The 19,381-nt window shown below is 52.8% G+C and overlaps 1 protein-coding gene across 1 annotated transcript in view; it reads left to right on the top strand.

The window, feature by feature from the left end:
* INSR (insulin receptor) overlaps nt 1–19,381 on the top strand; it is a 55,393-nt gene that overhangs the window by 13,322 nt on the left and 22,690 nt on the right. The window contains exon 2 of the mRNA XM_019513646.1: nt 17,713–18,028. Coding sequence (XP_019369191.1) covers nt 17,713–18,028 — 316 coding nt within the window. The remainder of the gene's footprint in view (nt 1–17,712; nt 18,029–19,381) is intronic.

Below are 19,381 nucleotides of genomic sequence, written 5' to 3'. Positions count from 1 at the left end.
TGGCTCTGAGCATCGTTTGCCAATAATTGCTGTGCAAATAATGTAGCAGAGTATCTGGGCACACCATGGCATCCCATGCAGCTTCCAAAGGTTTTTGCTTCCCCAGTGTTGCAGAGGCCCCTTCCCAGCAGGTTGCTAAGATGTGACCAGGTTGGGTTGTGTCTGGAGTGTCACGGCCATCTCCTCAATGAGCAAGAAAACCTGTGGGACAATGTAAAAATCAATAGCTTAAAAAGCATAATTTTTCCATGGGCTGAAGCTGAGGCAAACTCGGATAAAAATGAAATGTCATTTTTGTAGGGAAAGTAATTGGCTTCGGAAGCAACTAACTGAGGTTTGTGGTGAATTGTGTGTTACTTGAACTTTCCAAGTATCTAAAGCAAGGGTGGAGACTGTTTCTAAAGTATGTGGGGCTTTGCCCAAGCAGGAATACATTGGAAAGACCTTTGGCCCATGTTGTCTAGTAGGTCAGACTAGTTTATCACTGTGGTCCTTGCTAGCCTTAAAACCTATGACTCTGAATGTTACCAAGCGAGCGTAGATACACGTGCGTTTGACAAGTCTCTGTGCCCTTGTCCAGAGTAGTCTGCTACAGGAGCATCCATGTCTTGGACCCGTGGCAAGTCCTTCCATGCGTGGGCTGCTTCCGCGGGGTGCAGCTGCACTACCGTGCTCCTGAATCGACTGTCAGCTGCCTCCCTTCAGGGATGCTGCCGAACGCTCAGCCTCATCCCTCCCTCTGCCGCCGTCTCTCGCAGCCAGTCTCTCGCCAGGAGGTGAAACCCCATAGCCGGGGAATAGCTGTGGAGGGACAGAGATGCCGTGTCCAAAGAGCATTTGGTAGGATACCAGATGTCCCTATACTAGGACAGTTGATGCATTTTGCTAATGTTTAAAGAGAGGGGGAAAAAAAGAGGTAGTTTTGGCATGCAGTGAGTAGCTGTGTGGCACAGGCACGTTCTGCCGCCAGATATTCCCTTGTGCAGCTGGCTACAGTTTCCAAAAAGATCTCACTAAATTGTTGGACATGCGAGGATGACGGTGAATAGGGCAAGGGAAGTCTGACTCTTCACTGGGCACGTTCCCTCGTGGCCGGGTGCAGCATGATGCTGGTCGTCCCCAACTGGCCGCCTCTCTCCTCTGTGACAGCTCACTGCCCAGATCCCTGTAACCGCCCCCCGCCGGGGCACCTTGGGGACTGGGGTGGCACGGTGCTAAGGCGCACAGTTGACAGCCGAGGGGTCGCAAGTTTGAGGCCATAGCAGAAGCGCTCACGGCGTGGGCTGTCCGGTTCCAATGAACCTGCAAATTCTGCTAGATCCCTTGTCACAAGGACGTGAAAAAGGAAAGGAAAGGGCACCATTTGCTTGCAGCGTTTCAAAACGTGCGCAGATACAGTTGGAAACATGTAATAGGCTACATAACAATGCGTCTTGGCATCACGACTGGACACGGACGTTGCCTTGGGGAGAAAAGGAGGATGCCGGGCAGGAAGCGGAAGAGAGCAGCACTTATCCGAGGGGATCTGGGCGAAGGGGCCGCTCGTTGACAGGTCTGTCTAGCCCTCGCGGCGGAGCCTTTGCACGTTTGGCCAGACAAGACGTTTTCGCAACCCCTTTTGTTTACTTCATTGGTGTGTTCTTCTCTGCTCACTTGTGCAATCGCTATGGGAGGAATATTTCTAAATTTAGAAACATGCTTGAGACCGGATTGCATGGTGGTTAGTCCAAAGGAGCGCATCCTTAGTGGGTGGGTTTGAATGCCAGCTTGCTTACATTTGTAGGCTACCATGAGTTGGTAGCCCAGTGCCCTGCCGAGACCTTCTTGTGTTGTGCCAGCTGCTTCTGGCAGAAGTCCTGTCCTCAGGCTCTCTCCTTCCACCTTCTCCACTTCTGCCATCTCCTAGCTGCACTTCTCCAGCTTCACTGAATCTCCTGCCCTCGAGCTCCATCACAGCTCTCCTTCCCCTCTTCTGCTGTCTCCGTTTATCTCTGGCCGCGGGATCTCAGGAAAACTGACAAAATATGATGAGACTTCTGCCTTCCCTCTGCTTTGCTTTCCCATCCCCTTCCCTCTGGCAACTCTCTCCTCCTTCCCCATCGTGCAAAGGAGTGTCTTGTTTGCTCCTCTCTACCTCTCTTGCTAGCCTCTGCCCCTCTTCCCTCTTGATTCCTTTGTGTCTGTGTTGATCTCCTCCTTGCCTTCAGTCTCTTCCACCCTTGACCCGTCTTGCCTCTCCAGCTGTGGCTCCCCCTCCCTTCCCCTCTCAGCCCCTGCCCACAGCCCCTTCCCTCCCAGAACAGCCGAGACCTTCTTCTGCCGTCCAGCCTCCATCCCTTCCGCTCCAGCAGAGCCTGTGGAGGAGGTCCCTGGCCTGAATCGGTGCTCCGTCCTCTTGACCCCTCAGCCCTTGGACCCTGTTGAACTTGTTGAAATGCTGTCCGTCCTTGCCTTCCCTGATGCAGTCTCCTCCTGGCTCTCGTTACTCCTTCAGCACGTCGGGCGGAGGATTCTCCTCCATGCCTCCGCTTCTCTGGAGGGGGAGGGAGGGAGATGGTCACTAAGCCACTGTCCTTGATCGTCTTTCTCCCTTTACCCAGAGAGGATGCAGGCTAATCTCATCTGCAGACAGTTCACATGTTCGTCTCTGTTTCGGTGACTCCCATGTCTGCCTTTCTCCTGAGGCTCGGTCTCCTATCCTAACTAAAATGCCAGCCTGTCGCTCTGACTGCTTGTTGATCATTAGCCATTGAACAAAGCTGGACGTGGCTTCCTTCTTAGTCACTGTGGACAATTCCACCATTTTGCTGATACAGTCAAAACTGGAACAGCGTCTTAACGTCGTGCTGCGCAGAACTAATGAAACCTAAGAGCTAGGAAGGATTGAGCTGGGTAAGGCAAAGGGAGTAGCTTTGTTCATTTGTTCTTCAAACCCTTCATTCACAGATCTGAGTGCTTCACAAAATCATGGTAACCAAGTCTGAGCCCTTCCCCCTTCTCTAGCTACTAGGTAGCTCTGCCCCTGGGATGAAGGTCTCAGTATTACACAAGACTAGGTAAAATCTGAAGAACGACTGAAATGGCAGTGTGGAAGTAGAAAGCATCTTTTTCATCATTGTGTAATCCATTTTAAATGAATGGGGAAGCAGGTATGTAGGGAAAAGGCCATAAAATATCCACTCATGATGGAGTACCACAGCAGGGACCACAATACTCCCCTCCTGTAAGCCTGGAAGGGAGTGGAGCGCCCAGGCAGGATGGCTCGGTTTAACTGCGAGGAGATTACCAAGGGAACAAAGAAGTGCTTGCAAGATGCCATTTGTCTGATAGAGCAGCAGATGGTTAAATATTAACACGCGCTCTTCTGAGGCTTTACAGTAAACTCCAGAACAGTCAGGTGGAAAAGCAAATCATGAGGATATTTGTCAAGGGTGGAACGGGTCCAGGATTTCACGTCCACAAAGACGGTGAGGGGCAACACCTAAAAGTCACTGGGGCTCACCAGGTGAGAGCAGGCAGTTCAAGGGTTCATTTGGCAGAGTCGGTGCAACAAAGCTTCAAGCCAGCCGCGCTCTTCCTCCCGCCTTCTGTTTCCAGAGGGTCTTCTGAGTTCGGCAGAGTCCAGAGAGGGCCGCGGGCTGGGTCATCGTGCAGACCTGTGACTGGGAGCGGAGTCCTTCCTCCTGGCCTCGTGGTGCCTGCCGAGCCGTAGTAGTCGGTACTTCCTGCCCCGAGCTGGCCTCGCCTGCGGCCCCCAGCAAGCCAGTGACCCCCAGCTGCCGAGCCGAGCCAAGCTGGGCACTGGAGGCCGAGGCTCGGAAGGGCAGAGCATGTAGCAGCTTAGCACTTGTGTTGGACTCTGGCTGCTCGGTAGCTTCTGTGTAGGATTTCCTGAATCCCTGAGAGGGGAAGAAGAGAAAATCCAAAAGAGTGAATATTGCTGGGCATGTTCAGACACCGAGTCCCCCATCAGATAATTGAGTGTACATGGCTGGATACCTTTTGGTAGCTGATAGGTGCAATGCTATAGCTATAGCGTGATAGCTGCAAGGAGTCTGGATTCCAGCAACGTGCACTTGTCCCAGCACCGAGAGAGGACTTCATGTAGGGAATGGTGGCAGCACAACTACAAAGCATGGGGGCAATTCACATTTCTACCATTAACACAAGACCGGGTGTCCTTCCCTTTCCCCGTGGCATTTAGCAAACAGTTTTAATTTATTTATTTCTCTATATACTTTTAAGACAGATCTTCACATGTCCAGTATGCATGTCGGGGCCTGTAGGTCCTTGTGGTTCTGACAGGTGTTTTCTGCGTAACCATTAAAAACTGCCATTCGGATTTCCTCATCTCTTTCTGACCGGGGGAGCCCAGAGACGGGAGGAAGGGGTTGTTGCTCAGGTTCATTTTCTAGCCAGGGGAGAGAAACGAAGCCTGCAGGCCAGGCTAGCTGTAGGGGAGAGAGGACTGAGCACGCACGGGCCGCGGGAAATGGGCACTGGGTGTCTTCCTGTTCCTCTCCTAATGTGTGCGGGTGGTGTGGGGAGAGCAGAGCTGTGCTCGTGAGAGAGGTGGTGGTGGCGGTGGTGATGGTGCTGCCGTGCGGGGGAGTCCGCTAGAGAGGAACGGACCTTTGTGGTGGAAAAATTGAACACCGTGAAGGCAACTCTTGTTTCCATGGGAGCAAAGTGTCGTTTCCCGTTTGTCACCCAGATATGGAGCTGAGCCCACAAACGAATGCACAGACCCTAATAGAATAAAAGGTTGAGGTTAAATTAAGCGGTGACATCACTACCCACAAAAAATGCGGCTCAGCTGAGTGCCAGCTGTGCAGCAGCATTCGATCTGGAGCAATGTCCGTTATGCAGATAATGGCTCCTGCAGCCTGTTTTGAAGCAGTCGGAGGCTTCCAAGTTGTGGAAGAGGGAATTGCTTTTGCACTTAACCTGAAACCTCCAAGCCCAGAATTGCCAGGAAATATCTGCAACCCAGAAGGGAGTTAATTACCCCATATCCTCCTCTTGCGTTTTCTTCCTAGCAGCCTGTGCAGGGCTGCTGCTTGCTGTTTATTCGTTCGGACTCTCGCCGGGGAATCTAGTTCAGTCTGGAACACCGCAGCTGCAGCCGGCTGCTGCTCATTGTCTGTTGCAATTAGCAGCGAGTCGCTGATTAGGCTGGGAGCAGAGTGGTGTACAGGTACAAGAGGAAATCTCTGGCATCACTGCAAACGTCTGGCAGGATTATATTTACGTGGCGAGGGCACTGATGCAAACTCTGCCTGCTTCCGCAGCCTCTCTGGTGGCACTTTGCGGCCGGCCGGCCGGTCTGCTCTCCTGGTGGGTCAGCGGTGGTGGCTTTCCTGGCCTCCCCCCTCCGGCAGCGTGGGCTCGGGAGCCTGCGTTGTCGTGGCTGATGGTCAGATCTGGCCATCTTCATCCTTTGCACTGATCTGTCGGTGTTGTGCTGCCAATCTGACATAGTCCACGTATGTGCCAGTTTCTTTACCGGAGAAGCTCCTTTTTTCAGGTGTAAGCAGAGAAAAGAGCAAGAAGCCTCGTAGGCCAGCTCCTGTGGGCATGCTGCAGCCTGAGCAGTGGGCAGTAAACAGTGAGGAGCCTGCCAGGCTCGACTCCATCCCGTGCAGGAGCCTGCAAACTCAGCTCTGGTTTGGGGTATTCCCAGTTAGGGGGGGACAAGTGAGGAGGGGCCCGGAGCTGAGGAACATACTGCGCCTTTCCCAAAGACGTCTCTCGTCATCTCTCTTGACTGGTTGGTTCCTCTTCAGCAAAAGGGATTCCCTTTCCTTCCAAACCTCGTGCTACCAGAGTGTCCGCCGCACTTGGCTGTTCCCCTCCTTGACCCTCGGTGCTGCGAGGAGTGTCTGCCCAAGGGCCTCCCAGGTCTCCCGCCCAAGCCCACGGAGGCCTCTCCACGTCCTCGGGGTGCGGTCAGACTGGCAGGGACACCCCGACGCATCCTGAGGAATGCCGGGCCGCGTGGTTCAGGCATGCTGGCGAAGTTGCTTGCAGCTCCAAACGGACATGTCAGTTGTCAGGGCTTGAAGGTGAAATGTGCTTTTCTTACCGTAGCAATCCCCAAGGTACGAAGTGAAGTGTTGTTCTAAACTGTGTGAATGGAAAGGGTTTCCTTTTTGTTTAGTACCAGCAGTGTTGTTTTTGGAAGTCACTGTCTATGGGAAGAGAGGCACCTGCAGTTTAATTTTATCCGTTCCTGTGTAAATAAGGCCCTCTTAGCACTCACGGTTCAGAGGGGTCATGGCTTAATTTATAAATAACACTTCCATTTTAGTGCGGATTGTAAAACCTTGAACCTGTTTGGCACGTATTCACCCCCATTCCTACTGAGCACCGGAGTGGAGACCTGAGTAAAGGCTCTGCGGCCTGAACGAGTGTCGCTGCTGCAGCTCGTAAGGGAAAGCGGCTCGAGCATCCAGGGTGTTAGGCGCAGGTGAAGGTCGCAAAAAGCAATTAACTTGGAACCCGTGAATAACGAGCGGGAGGCATTTCTAGCGCGCTGCGGCAGTGTTTCCTGACTTTCACCAGATGAGGCCATAGTTAGCAAACAGGCGTTGGACTTGGTAGCATCCCCTTTGCCAGCTGACATACCGTCTCTTTGTAGAGGTGTGCCAACTTGCCTTTTCCCAGCCTGTTCCAGACTGGCGTACGCAGCACTGGAAAGCAGTTACTAACTCTTGTATGTTGGATGTCATTGGTTAGATCGCCAGTTTTTCAGTGCTGGCTCTGGATTTGCTGCAACGGTTGTAGTCGGCGGCGAAAGCCGAAGGTACACCCCTGCTTTTTCCCGAGCAGGTTTGGTCTGAACTCCCTGCGCTCTGCGGGATCCGCTGCAGAGCATTTTTATGCTCGCTCCGTCCCCAGGCCTTTGCCTGTCTCTAGTCCGCTTGCGCCGTGTGGCTCCGAGGCTGTCGCTGCTACACCTGGGCCGCGGTGGCACTGAGACGGCTGGAGCAGGCAGACCGACTGCAGCACACGGCTGACCGAATGCTGCTTTCCTGACAGCAGCCATTTTAGACTCTGGTGCGAGCTCGCTCCCCCTCATGGACTCCGTGTGCTTGCTTCACATTCATACGCGGTTGGAATTTTTTGTAATGTATGAAGACTGTTTTTTCCCCGTCTCGAGAGGATGGTAACTTTCCTCTCAGGCTCCAACGAGCCCCAGTCATCTTTTTTTTGTTTTCTAAGTGTCTTTTTTTTATAATCCTGAGGGGTTTTTTTCAAGTTTTACAGCTGCTCTTCCCCTTTTATGTCCGTCGTGTTTCCCCCCAGCCCCGCAAGGAAGGGTGGGTTCATTCTGGGTGTCTCTCACGATATTCTTCACAAATCCACCCGCACAGAGAAGATGGATCACCACGAGGGCTAAAATGTTGCGCGGCTTTCTGCAGACGCGAATGAATAGCAGCGCCATCCCGTTCGCACAGCAAGAGAAGCCGTGACAAGCACGGCTCCCGTTTTGCCTGGCTTTGCGGGCGGACCGTTGAGAAGATGAGGAAAGCGTCTGGAGCAGAGCCCTGCCCGTGCTGGCGCAGCGCGGTTTCTGCTGGGCGCTGGGCTGGGCCCCGGTGGCGTCCCGCCCGCTGCGCGGGGCAGCTTGCGGCTCCGTCCTGGGCCGCTGCGGCCCCAGGGCCCGAGAGCTGCTCCGCAGCGGCCGTCCAGGGCCGGCGGGAGCCAGGCACTGCGGGCACTGTATGCAGCTACGTGTCTCCGCGCCGTCGGCAGCAGGGAGCAGTTGCTTCCAGTTCTGGGGTCCCCATACTCGAGGACTAATCGGCGCCCACTTCTGAGTTGAAACCGTTTCGGCCGCAGCCTCTCAACAGCAAGTCGAGTTTCCAGGTACGTTGCGTAGCTCGTGTGGGCTGGGATTATTTTTTCAGAGAGAGGCGCCAGCTTCTGTGCTGGAGGGGGCTGTTGCTGCTGAAACGCCTGTGAGCAGACCCTCTCCCCTTTCTCCCAAACAGTGTCCACGCTTAATGGATCGTCAGGTAGCAACACGGCATCGAATATACCTGCGGCTTGGTCGGCTTAGGATTTATATCGGGTGAAGCCAGAGCCATGGGACCGCTTGAGAGCTGGCGCTTGGGTGTATTCAATTGCCCAACACCAGAGTATAATATAAAACTCCCAAATACCTGCAGTGTCTGGAGACTGTTCTCAGAAGCAGCTGCATTAACATTTCCTATGGAGAAGTTGGGAGTAGGAGGTTTTGAGAGAGGCTGTTTTAGGGATAGAGTTACCTGTATATTCACTGACACAAAAGGTTGTTTTAGTTATAGGCATTGTGTCTACACAGCACGGCTACTGTATTTGTTATAACCAGCCTTAAAAAGGGTCACTTCAGTAGGATGCTTCTCTTATGTACATGCGACTTTCAAACCGTTTGGCTGCAGAGGGAAACCCAAAAAGGCTTTGCAGTATATGGCGAAACCTGCACATGGGAATTTCCATTAGGTAAAAATGTGCCTGGTTTGCAAAAGGAGGCAATCCCTATCTTGAGTCTACAATTTCTAGTTATTGCAGCCTAATATAGTGCTGGGTTGAGTTCCAAAATGTTATTAGCATGTTTTCAAGCCTATTCTTTATTAAAGCAGCCAGGGTGGTGTCGGGATTGAGGAGCAAAGAGACAAACTGCGTAAAGTTTATTGAAATAAACTTTTAACTAGCTACAGACTTGCCTAGGTTTGTTTGTGCTTCCTAGCTGTTCTGTGTACGGTAAAATCATTGCATTTGATGGTTATTGTTAGCGTAAAAAATCCCCAAACCAAACCATTCATGCATACATCTGTTTTGAAAACATAGCAGGCTTTATTTGTAGCCACGAGCAGAACTGCTTGTTCCCAGCTCCACGCCTGACTCGGAGGCAGGATGAGCGGGACACGCTGAAAGGGAGCTAGGCCTTGCACTTGGTGTGAGCAAGCCACCCAACTCCCTCCCCGGTGAGGATCCCTTTTTGGGGTAAGCAGGTCTTGGGTGGGAAGGTGCAAGCAGCTGCTGGTGGCCAGCGCTGGAGGGACCGTGTTGGACTGGACAAGCTGTGGGCGTGCCGTCTTCAGGAGGGCTACAGCCACTGCATCTTCCCCTGTCAAGATGGGGCAACGCTTCCATCATTTATAACTCTGCCATAAAACACTTCCTTCAGCTTGACGCTGGCTGTCTGTGGCTTGTCTTGTGTTTTAAAGCTGCTCTCCTCTTGCTGCCTCTGGCCCCACACATCTGTTCTGTAATCTTTCTTTGCTTTTTTTAAAGCAGCTTCTGAACTAAAATATTTGAAACACTTTATGGTGGACCCATAAAACATGAGGTCCCTTGCAAAATGTGCGTTTAAACTCAGTTGATAAGAATAAAAATCATCTCAGAAAATGAAGTGCATCGGCCTTTATACTGCAGCTTGGCTGTGGGTTGTTTCAGACTTTAATAAAAGAAAATCCATTTGTTGAAACCCGAGGTACCTAATGCACGTCTTCAACCTTCAATTTTGCCGCTCCACAGTATCTTTTAGTTTTCAGTCCCCAAACTTACGTAAGATGTGGTTCGTGCCAGTGTTGTGGCAGTGGATGCTCCCCCCTCTCGTGGGCACCTCTGCCTGCCAGGGGAATGGGCCACCTGCTCGCGCAGCTTTGGGCCTTCGTTAGCAAAGTGCTGCACGGCTGGGGGGCTTACTCTGGGCACCCCCAAGTTCTCGCCTAACTCAGATGTGGCGTCTCGCACAAGCAGGGAGGAAATCTTGTGTGCGGAAATGGAGCACAAGCTGAACCCTGTGCATGCGTCGTACACTGAAATGCAGCCTCTGCTCGGGGTTTTACCTCCGCGGGGCTATGCAGCACCTTGAAAACGAGGCCCAGCTGCAAATGCCAAATAATTGTAGCACCGAAAACAACCCCCTCGTCTTCAGTTGGGATCCTGCTGGCAATGCAGACACACCCAGGGGATTTAATGGGACCTGCGATTGCTCTCCTTGTTGTCTCTTTGCTCCAAACAAGAAAAACGCTTCACTTAAGGCAGTGCGAACCAGATTACTCGAGCGAGGGAGCTGAAAGGTATGGCTTCCATAACAACTGACTCCACCGTGCAGCATGTGCATGTGTGTAAATATATATATATATATGACAGAAGTTATTGCCATATACAGTAAGAGGAAAACTACTTGTGCAAGCTGGGAGGCCCAAGATAATGTTTCTAGAGAATGCTGGCTTTGAATTGTATGACGTGTGTGCGCGCGTGTAACGCTGCGACTATAACATTGCACTAACCTGGGCTTGGCACTGAGTTGTGTATATCGCAGCCAAGACAAGCCATTTTAAGCTGTGTCAGTGTTGGATTTAGACTTTTCTCCTAGGAGTTTCTTCTAGTTAAAAATGTTCTTCAAAGTTAGAATCCAGGATGAAAACATTTTGCTTGAAATTATTAAACTTAATTGGCATAACATGCTTTACTGAAGAGCAGCCAGGGAGCTGTATAAACCAGTCCAAAAGGAGAGAGTCTGGGATTTCCCCCCTTCTCTGCTCCGCTGCCAAAGGGTTAAGTGTGTGTTTGCTTTCTGCAGAGACGGAAAGTCGTTGAATGGCTCCGACTGCAGGCAGCAAACGCATTGGCTACGGGTGAGGGTGGTTCTCCCGGCGCAGCTGTGTCCCGACCTGGAGTTCTGGGGAACGGAGCCTGTCATTTCTCTTCGTCGGCTGGTTGGTAGTCCAACACATTTGTATAATTCTAGGAAAGCTCCCGAAGGTGAAAGGAGAGTCTCCTCCCTGCGCTGCTCTCCTTGCCGGCGTTTTGCAGGCGGTCCAAAGCCTGCGGCACAGAGCAGCGAGGGGTCCATGTTGTTTGTTTTCCAGCTCCACGGACCTGGCATCACATGAGGAGAGGAGAGGGTTTTTATTACGAGTAGTCGAGATCATATCGATCCCTCAAACAACAGCCTGAAAATGGAGCGGGCTTCTCTTTCTGTAGAAAAATGTGGGATCTTAAATCTGCACACACAGGGTCTATGATGTTCTGATCAGTGCCTTTATAAATGGCTTGAAGTATTTAAATTTGATCTATGCTTGTGCCTCTGGTTGATAAAATAGTCTACCAGTCAGCTCATAGTTCCTGAGCGCGTCTGTCCAAAGCCTACCCGAGGCAGAAGACCGAAGGAAAGCCCCCAAAACTTGTGATTTTTCTCCCTCTTTCCTCCCCCTGCCTCCCAACTCAGTGTAGCACTGTGCTGCTACCGTTCTGTTATTTTATAAGGAAGCAGGAAATAAGGAATAATTCATGCAAATATTTTTGTTGTGCCTAGATAGTCAAATCAGGTGGCTGAGTAGTAGGTGGAGTGCCTAGCATTGAGTAGCAGTGGGTACTATGATGCACCTCCAAGAGTCCTTTTGTGCGGTGGCTGATGTGTCTAGAGAGTATTTGACGCTGTTGGACCGTTCATGTTTGCATGACGCCCGGGAAAGCAGAGCAATGATGTGACGGGCCCATAGGCGTGAGAATCCCTTGGAGATGTCCCCTCTTCTGGGCCTCGGCGGCATGAAAAAATGTCAGCCTCAATCCCTAATCAGGAAGGTTTTTTTATATAATAGTTTCCGTAGTCGCTAGTCACTGGCTGCCTCCTTAGGTATTTGCTTGCGAGTAGAAGAGCAGGTCTGAATCCCACCAACACCGGCTCCATCTTCCCTGTTCTTGGGCAAGCATCATAAAATGTACTGTCTCCTAGCAGGTGCTGCTTTTTGGAAGGCCAGGTGAAAAGTCAAGTGTTGCCCTAGCCCAACCTCTGGCCTGTGAGGCCACATCATCTGGCCAGTGGGTCTCCCCGCAGGTCTGATGGTTGGGCAGCGGGGGAATGGTGGCAGTGTTAATCGCAGGTCTCCTGCTGCCAAACCTCTGGGCGACCTGGCCCGGTGTGCTAGGTTGTGCTGGTGTGCACCTGTGGACCGACCGCCACATGCTGGATCTGGCCCATGGGACAGCAAGGTTGAGCACCGCTGCTCTAATGTGCTTCCCAAAGTGTCGCCTTCCTGCACCAATGTGCCACTTCTCTCCTTCACCCCACAACTCTCAGTCCACTGCTAAAGCATTTGAGGTCCTTTTTTCCCCATCCTATGCTGTGATGCCCCATCAAGGCCCCTCGCTTCTTCCCCTCTCTGAACTGATTCCACCAAGAGACTGGCAGACTCTTGCATTTGGGTCGACAAGATTCCCTCCGTTGTTCTTCCATATTTCGGAGGCAGTGGTAAATTTGGCCTTTTCCCCTGGAAGGGGGCAGACTGACTCGGTCCCCCCAGACTCTTCAGGAGCAAAGGCCGCTGACATTGAGGGTCTGAATCTTGGTGATGCTCCTGCAGTACTGGATAGTGCTTCAGGCTGTCCTGCTTTTGGGGTGTTCCCACAGGGGAGAAGAGGAGCCCGACTAGTCCAGGCTAGATCCTTCGCTGGGTGTGTAAGTGCTGCCTAGAGTTGGGCCTGGCCAGCACTCGTGCACGCTGCACTGGGCTGCAGTTTTGGGGTGGGCAGAGAATGAAGAAAGATGCATGGCTGACTCCCCCGGTGCCTTCTCCGTAGCCTGTCCTCTCTGGATGCGTGCAACCCAGGTCCCACGGAGGGTCCAAGAGAAGTGGTGGGGATGGGTAGATGGACTCATGCAGTCATGACTTGTATTGTGCTTTTCGTTTTCAAAACAATCTTTATTTAGCACTTTATATTGCGGTAGCACCTTGAGGCTAACCTGCTTAGGGCCCACTGTGCTCGGAGCTGTACAAATAGAGAGCAAACGCAGCCTGCCTTGAATGCTTAATGAAGGAGCTGCTTGGCTGCCTTGCTCTCCTTCCTGTTGTCCTACAAAAATGTGAGAAACACTTGTACTGTGCTGCTGCTCCTCCCAGCTCTGCTCCAAAACAGCTTGTCGTCTATTTAAAACAATCCTTAGAGCTGAGAACTTCTGCTCTGAATATTTTCAGCCAAATTTATAAACCATAAAATAAGCGTAGGATTTGGAGCCCTGGTTTCCATTACAAGTGCAAAAACCTTGTGTGGCATGTTATAGAATAGGTGCCAAATGCCCTGTCAATGCTTGCTCTGCGTTCGTGCGGGTTTTCTCTGTGACCTGCCTGATGCGCAGAGCTCTGGCTCCTCCAGGCCTCCTGGGCATGTCGTGACGCCGTGCTCCGTGCAGGGGACATCCCTTTGCCTCTGGCCAAGACAGGTTACGAGGCGCCTGGGAACTGCCTGGCTTTTGTTTGCCACAGCCCTCTTCCGGCTCCATGGGAGCACGTTTAGGAAGGGGATGAATTGAAGACATGTTCGTTCATCGTCCTTGACCTAATCCGGGGATGCTGCGGTGCCGCGCCCGCTGTTTTCTCGGTGGGGCGGGCAGCAGCGGGGCTTGGGCCCTCTACAGCAATGTGGTCTGGCCCACGCATGGGTCCTGTGCGGTGCAGCACAAAACGTTCACCTGTGGCAGCCGGCGCCCAGCCCAGCTGTGCGCAGGGGCCCAGCGCAGTGTGGGCCAGACCCGTGCAGACCCCTTGCGCAGCCCCGAGTCCTTGGGCCATGGCAGGAGTCTGCACCCAGCTTCCCGCGCCCAACAGGAGCACGTCCGCGTGCGCTGGGTGAGACCCGGGAGACGTCTGGCCTGGTCTGAACTTCCACTTCAGACGGCAGAGCCGACAAGTGTTTGGAGTTTGGGACTCAATTCTGGAACTTTCTGTTGCTTTATTTCTGTTGACAACCTTTTGTAACCTTTGGGTTTGAGGGCTTGCCAGAGTAATTAGTCTAGTATCATTCACAGGTTGTTTATACACTTTTTGGGCACACTTCTCCTTTGGCTGCCTTGTCTTGCTGTGTCTAATTAGGAGGTGCCAGGTAGCCCCGTGCCATCACATGAAGTTGGGGCAGGGGGAGGGGGTGCACCGTGCTGCCCGATTGATTGATTTATTCCTTTATTTCTTTATTGTAATGGGTTGGTTTGGTTTTTCTGTTTTCGTTTTATGCTTCGTCCAAATCCAGCAATCACCTGCGGGTGGGTGGTTTCTGTGCTCGCCTGCTGGACTTTGCTCGGTTACCGCTTGGAAGTGTCAGGTTCGTAACGTATAAACGCTATCACAACAGAAGCGCAAAACTTCCCAGCATCAAAGGAAACGAACTTTGTTCTGAATTCGTGGTTCTGTTTCGTGCTTGTGTACCACGTACCTGAGCTGGAGCCTGTGGTCACGTGGGAAGGCCGTTCCCTTGGGCAGATCTTGGGGATGGGGCGGGCGCCCAGGCCCTCCTCAATTGGGTGTAAAACTAGGGGCGCGCGGCAGGGCAGCCGTGTCGTCCTCTTGTTCGTCAGCGTAGCGCCCGAAGCGCACCGTGTGCCGGGGGCCCGTCGCCCCGTGTCCCGTACAGGCCGAGCCCTGCCTCGCAGGACCTGCTCTGCCGACATGGGGGGAGAGGGCAGGACGGCCCCAGAGCAAGGCTGCGTGTTTACTGCCTTGTCATCCCAGCAGGGTCGGGGGGCGAGTCCCTGTTTACGAGACGTTTCATGCTTTTCTTCACCTCGCAGGAGTAAAGCAATTACGCAAAGGACTTTGAGAGCGTGCGTTTCCTGCACACGGTTACCTCCAGACTGAATCATCCTGAATTCTGTGACTTTGAACCTGAAATCGTGAAACGGTGGAAAGCATGTTGTTTACAGGAGCGTAGAAAACAAAGCTATTAAATGTTAACTTCTTATGCAGACTCTTCTTTCTTTTTTCTTTTTTTTTTAAGTTGCCAGGCACACGATGCTGAAAGTAATTGCCTGTTACTCCTTCTGGGTTTGTTTATGATGGGAGTCTTTTATAGCAATGGCCACGTGTTTGTGAAAACAGCCATCTTCCAGTGCTGCTCCTCCGAGCGCTGGACTTGACAGGTCTGAGCAGCACGTTCGGGTCTTACGTAGCCGGTGACATTTTTCTGTGGTTGTCCAGTGAGCGTTTAGTGGTTTCAGTGTCGCTCTTGTTGAACCACTTGGTGTAAATTATCTGCAAAGCTCTTTTCTCTCCTGAAGCAGACAGACGCAGTCCAGGTCTAAGGCGGGGGAATGTATATCTTGTGGTACTTTCTATCTGTTTGCTTTGTTTAACATACCCATCAAAGTCACCACCTGAATTTGAAGCCTTTTTATTTGGTAATGGTCGCTGGCGTTTGCGTTTGCGAAGTGGCTTGGCCGCAGGCAGCTGTGTCTTGGTGCTGTGTTCGGGGGCGACTCTGGCTGCGCAGTACGGGCGGCGCCATGCCCGTCTTCGCAGGCCTAGTGCAGACGTCTCTTCTGCTTCAAAGCGGAGCCCCTCGAGGCGAGACCGGGGAAGCCAGAAGCTTTCCCAGGAGTAGGGCTAGGATTACACACGTGTGTTGGAGGCAGGAAACGAGACAGTCCATCAAAAGTATGAGGACTTCTGAAGTGGGAAGCCAGGGGTGCCACCCCTTGTTTCTGGGGCTTGCTTAGGCTTTCTGTGGAAGGAAACCAGGCAGGGAAGCCTAGTGGGTGGAGCAGCAGACTGGCCCTGGCCCCAGCCTGCTGGGCGAGTCTCTGCAGGATGCTTCACTTTGCACTCCCCATTTGTAGGATCTCGTGAGGGAAGAGCCAGATCCATGTTGGATCACCCCGGGCAGGTCTACAGGTTAGCCTGAGGGTGGAAATGGATCGTTTTTCTGTGGATCCTTTTCTTGGTACTTGTGCGCTGGCTGCTCACTCAGGGTGCGGTGTGAGGGGCCCTGCATCCTCCATGGGACACTGGCCGCTGTTCAGGCCGAGCTGAAGCAAAGGTCTGGATGGCGAGCTGGTCCAGGCTAAAGAGGGGAGGAAGGGCGCACTCAAGGGGGAATCGGGTGGGTCACACGTGTGACCGGGGGCGTTGAGAAACTCGACAGGCTGGTCTCGCTCCTCCGAGGAGAGCGGATGTCAGCTGTACAGGAGCAGTGAGGCAGAGCAGGTGGGCTGGACCTTCCCATTTCCCTTCTTCCTTAGTCCAGAGAAAAGAGGGCGCTGGCTGCATGGAGAGGCAGCAAAGCCCAAGTTGCTGGAAGAAGGATGCCCTTGGCCTCTCAGGCTTCCTGCTGCCAGATCCCAAAGGGATTCGATTGTTGTGCAGATAAGAAACAACTAGAGAGAAGCTTAAATGAGTTTTGGGAATAGATGGTCCCCCTCATGCTAGGAACGTGACCCCAGTTGGTGAGTGGTTACTGTTACGAAGAGGCCTTCCCTAAGGACGGGTTTTCTTGCCGTGCCGCTTGCCCTTCCTGTGAAACAGCTGATCTTGCAGTGCATGAGCCCCGGGCTGATGCCGTCTCTAACTGTGAATCTGTTCCTGAAGATGCCAGAAGGTGCCTGGAGCTGCAGGAGTTGGGTCCTGCGCGTGCTCGAGCAGAGTCCGAGAAGTGCAGGGAGAGCATCCTGTGAGACGGGAGCAGCCTGGTGCTTAGGCGAGCGTGCTTAGCTTGGTGATAGTTTGGACCTTACCTGTCCCATGGCTGAACGAAGGGCGTGCCAGACCGCAGGGGAGCGGTAGTCTGGCTCCTTCGCTGTCCTGTCTGCGACAGCGGTTCATGCTTGGTGCTCCCCAGGAGGGCGGCAGGCTTGTAGCGCACTTCATTCTGCCGTCCTGCTCCTCGGCTGGGGAGGGGGGAGTCTTTCTAATCGCAGCTGGTGATCATCGTGAGAGCCTCGGTGGCATGTTGCACCATTGAAGCTCGGTACGATTCATGTTGGTGAATGGAAGTAAACCCCTTCCAGCACTGGCCTGTTGCAGCGAGGCAGCCTGAAGATAAAACAGCATGCCAGCCCCTGCACACTGGTGTGTCCGGGACTTCCCCTGTTCAGGCCCGTCCTGTGTTCATGCTGCTCGCCCAGAAAACTGAGCTCCTTGCGATGGGTCCCTTCTGGCAGCTGCTGTTAGATATGGGGTTACCTGGTCTGGTCACCGCACCTCACCAGAGAGTTCATCCAAACATTGCTTTGCATAGTGGCAGTGAACCATTTCTGTAGGTCCTGCCTCATGTGTCTTCAGGCCAAGGGCCAGATCCTGTTCCCCTTGGCAAAAGTCCTGTTGACTCAGTAGAGCAGGACTATGTCCTGATCTGATACTTGGCAGTGCATAGTTGTAGTCCAAATAGATCTGGCACCTTACAACTGACTCCAGTCCCCTGCACACCCATTCTTGAGTTGCACCTCCTGCTATTTTTAAGTGCTATGCTGAATCAAAGCTGCTTGCATTTGGCTTACTGTACCCAGAGTTGTCCTCTGACTTTCATTGTAACCCTGTGAATTGAAATGTGGTGGCTCTTTTGAGTGAGGCAATTGCATTCAAGCTGTTCCTCAAGTCACTCCGCAGTGGAAGTTTACTAGCAAGGTGGTGTGGAGAGGTCCTGAGCAAGCAGTGAGCAATGCGGCAGGAATGCTCTTCCTTTCCACCAGCTTTGAGTTTCCTTGGCATCCTCCTGGTGTTTTGCCTGTGGTTTTTGCTTGGAAACAGACCACTCGTTAAGAGTATTGTGTGGTGCTAAGTAGTGGATAATTAAAAACAGGCCATGAAAACCTCAGGCAATAAGACTTGCGGGTGCCCTTCTCCTTGGACTGCTTGGAGAGGAGTGACGAAGTGTGCAGCGGGTGGCGGGGCCTGCGGCGAGGTGGATGAGCGTGCTCTTATCAGTGCTGCTCACGCTTTCTTGTTGCAGTTTGTCCTACCGCTTGCAAGTCTCAAGGCTGCACCTCGGACGGACGGTGCTGCCACCGCGAGTGCCTGGGCGACTGCGCCGAGCCCAACAGTCCTGAAAAGTGTGTGGCTTGTCGCAATTTTTACCTCAACGGCACGTGTGTGGAGACCTGCCCGCCCAGCTACTACCGGTTCGAGGGCTGGCGCTGTGTGACCTTCAGCTTCTGCCAGGACCTGCACAACAAGTGCAAGAACGCCAGGGAGTCGGGGTGCCACGTCATCCACAACAACGAGTGCGTGCACGAGTGTCCCTCTGGCTACACCATGAACTCCAGCAAGTAAGTGATGTCTCCGGGTAAACGCACCACTGCCCTGCTCCCACTCCCCTCATCTGTGTCTAGGCTGAGAAGCAGTCTCAGTGCTGTGCTGTTGAAGTGACCTTCCTCTGATTTATCAATGAACCCATTTCCAGCTCTTTGCTGTAAGGGCTCATGTTTTGTACCTTGCACATGGCTGCAGCTTCCTCCAGGCTGCCTGTGCTCCCCGACTGCCCCTTGGTGAGGAGCCGAGCTGTGGAGGGAGGTCAAGAAGAGCGGGGAAGGAGGTGTGGGGGGTCTTGCCTAGTAAGGATCCTCTCATGCTTGAGAGCCCAGGGAGGGAGGCAAAGGGGATCTTCCTGGAGGAAGGCAGTGTCACAGAAGAACCGTGTGGCTCCTGCTCTCAAGGAGCTGGATGGGCAAAGTTGCAGTGACACGTGGGAAAACAGGTGTGCTAAGACCTTCCAGCTGTGTTCCCCTTCCCACCCCATCCCGGGCAGACCCCTGATTCAGCGGGCCTTGTAGATCAGAACCAAAAACATTTGCCCAATGCCAGGAGAGCACAGTGCATGTAGAGCAGACCAGCCGTGCACCTCGTCCCTCGTGTCTGATCACCAGGACGGCTCGGGCTCTGCCAGGGTAAGTGACAACGTAGCAGGCAAGTATTGAATGTGACAAGGAAAGGAGCAGCCTTTTCTTCCTATTCCCAGGGCTGTGAGGGCAAACCCAGTGTATGCTGAGCTGTTTATCAAGGAGGCTGTTTTTCCCACCGTACCGTAATCTATTGGGATGAGTCAGATTTTCTACGAATGTCGCAGCTTTGTCTTCGTGTGTGTTTGCTCTGCGTGGCAGTCTTGGGGAATTGGCTCTGTGGCTGGCTGTCTTGGTCTGTTTCCTGTTTTGTACATCTGGAATATGATCAGCAGCCCCAGTAACGAGCTGCGCATTGCTCATCTGATAGCAGGGGCCTGCTGCCTACACCTGCTGGCTTTGGTCCTACTGGCACTGGCACTTGAGCACAAGACCCCCGTGCTTTCCCTAGAGGCGATGAAGCTCATCTTTCTCTGGACAGGTTGGAAGCAGATGAGGTGCCGGGGGTTCAGACTCAAGGACAGATGTCGGACTTTCTCACGTGACAGCAAGGCCATGCTCGCGTGCTCCAAAGCCTTCAACCTAGCCCTGTTTAATTTGCAAGCACTGTCCTGCATATCATCCTCAAGGAGTGGTCTGAGGAGGGTCCTCCAGCTGTTTGGAGGCTATTTTAGGATGGAGATTGTGTGCGGTTTGCGAGCTGGTTGTCACAAGCAGCAATAATTGAATTTAAGAGCAGGGGCTTCTGTCCTGTTCTGGTAAAGAACTAAAAGTCATCACTGA

The sequence above is a fragment of the Gavialis gangeticus genome, unplaced genomic scaffold (assembly GCF_001723915.1).
Source record: "Gavialis gangeticus isolate Ggan-Ray unplaced genomic scaffold, GavGan_comp1, whole genome shotgun sequence".
Lineage (NCBI taxonomy): Eukaryota > Metazoa > Chordata > Crocodylia > Gavialidae > Gavialis > Gavialis gangeticus.
Note: the sequence above shows the minus strand (reverse complement) of the source record. Positions and strands in the feature narration are given on the sequence as shown.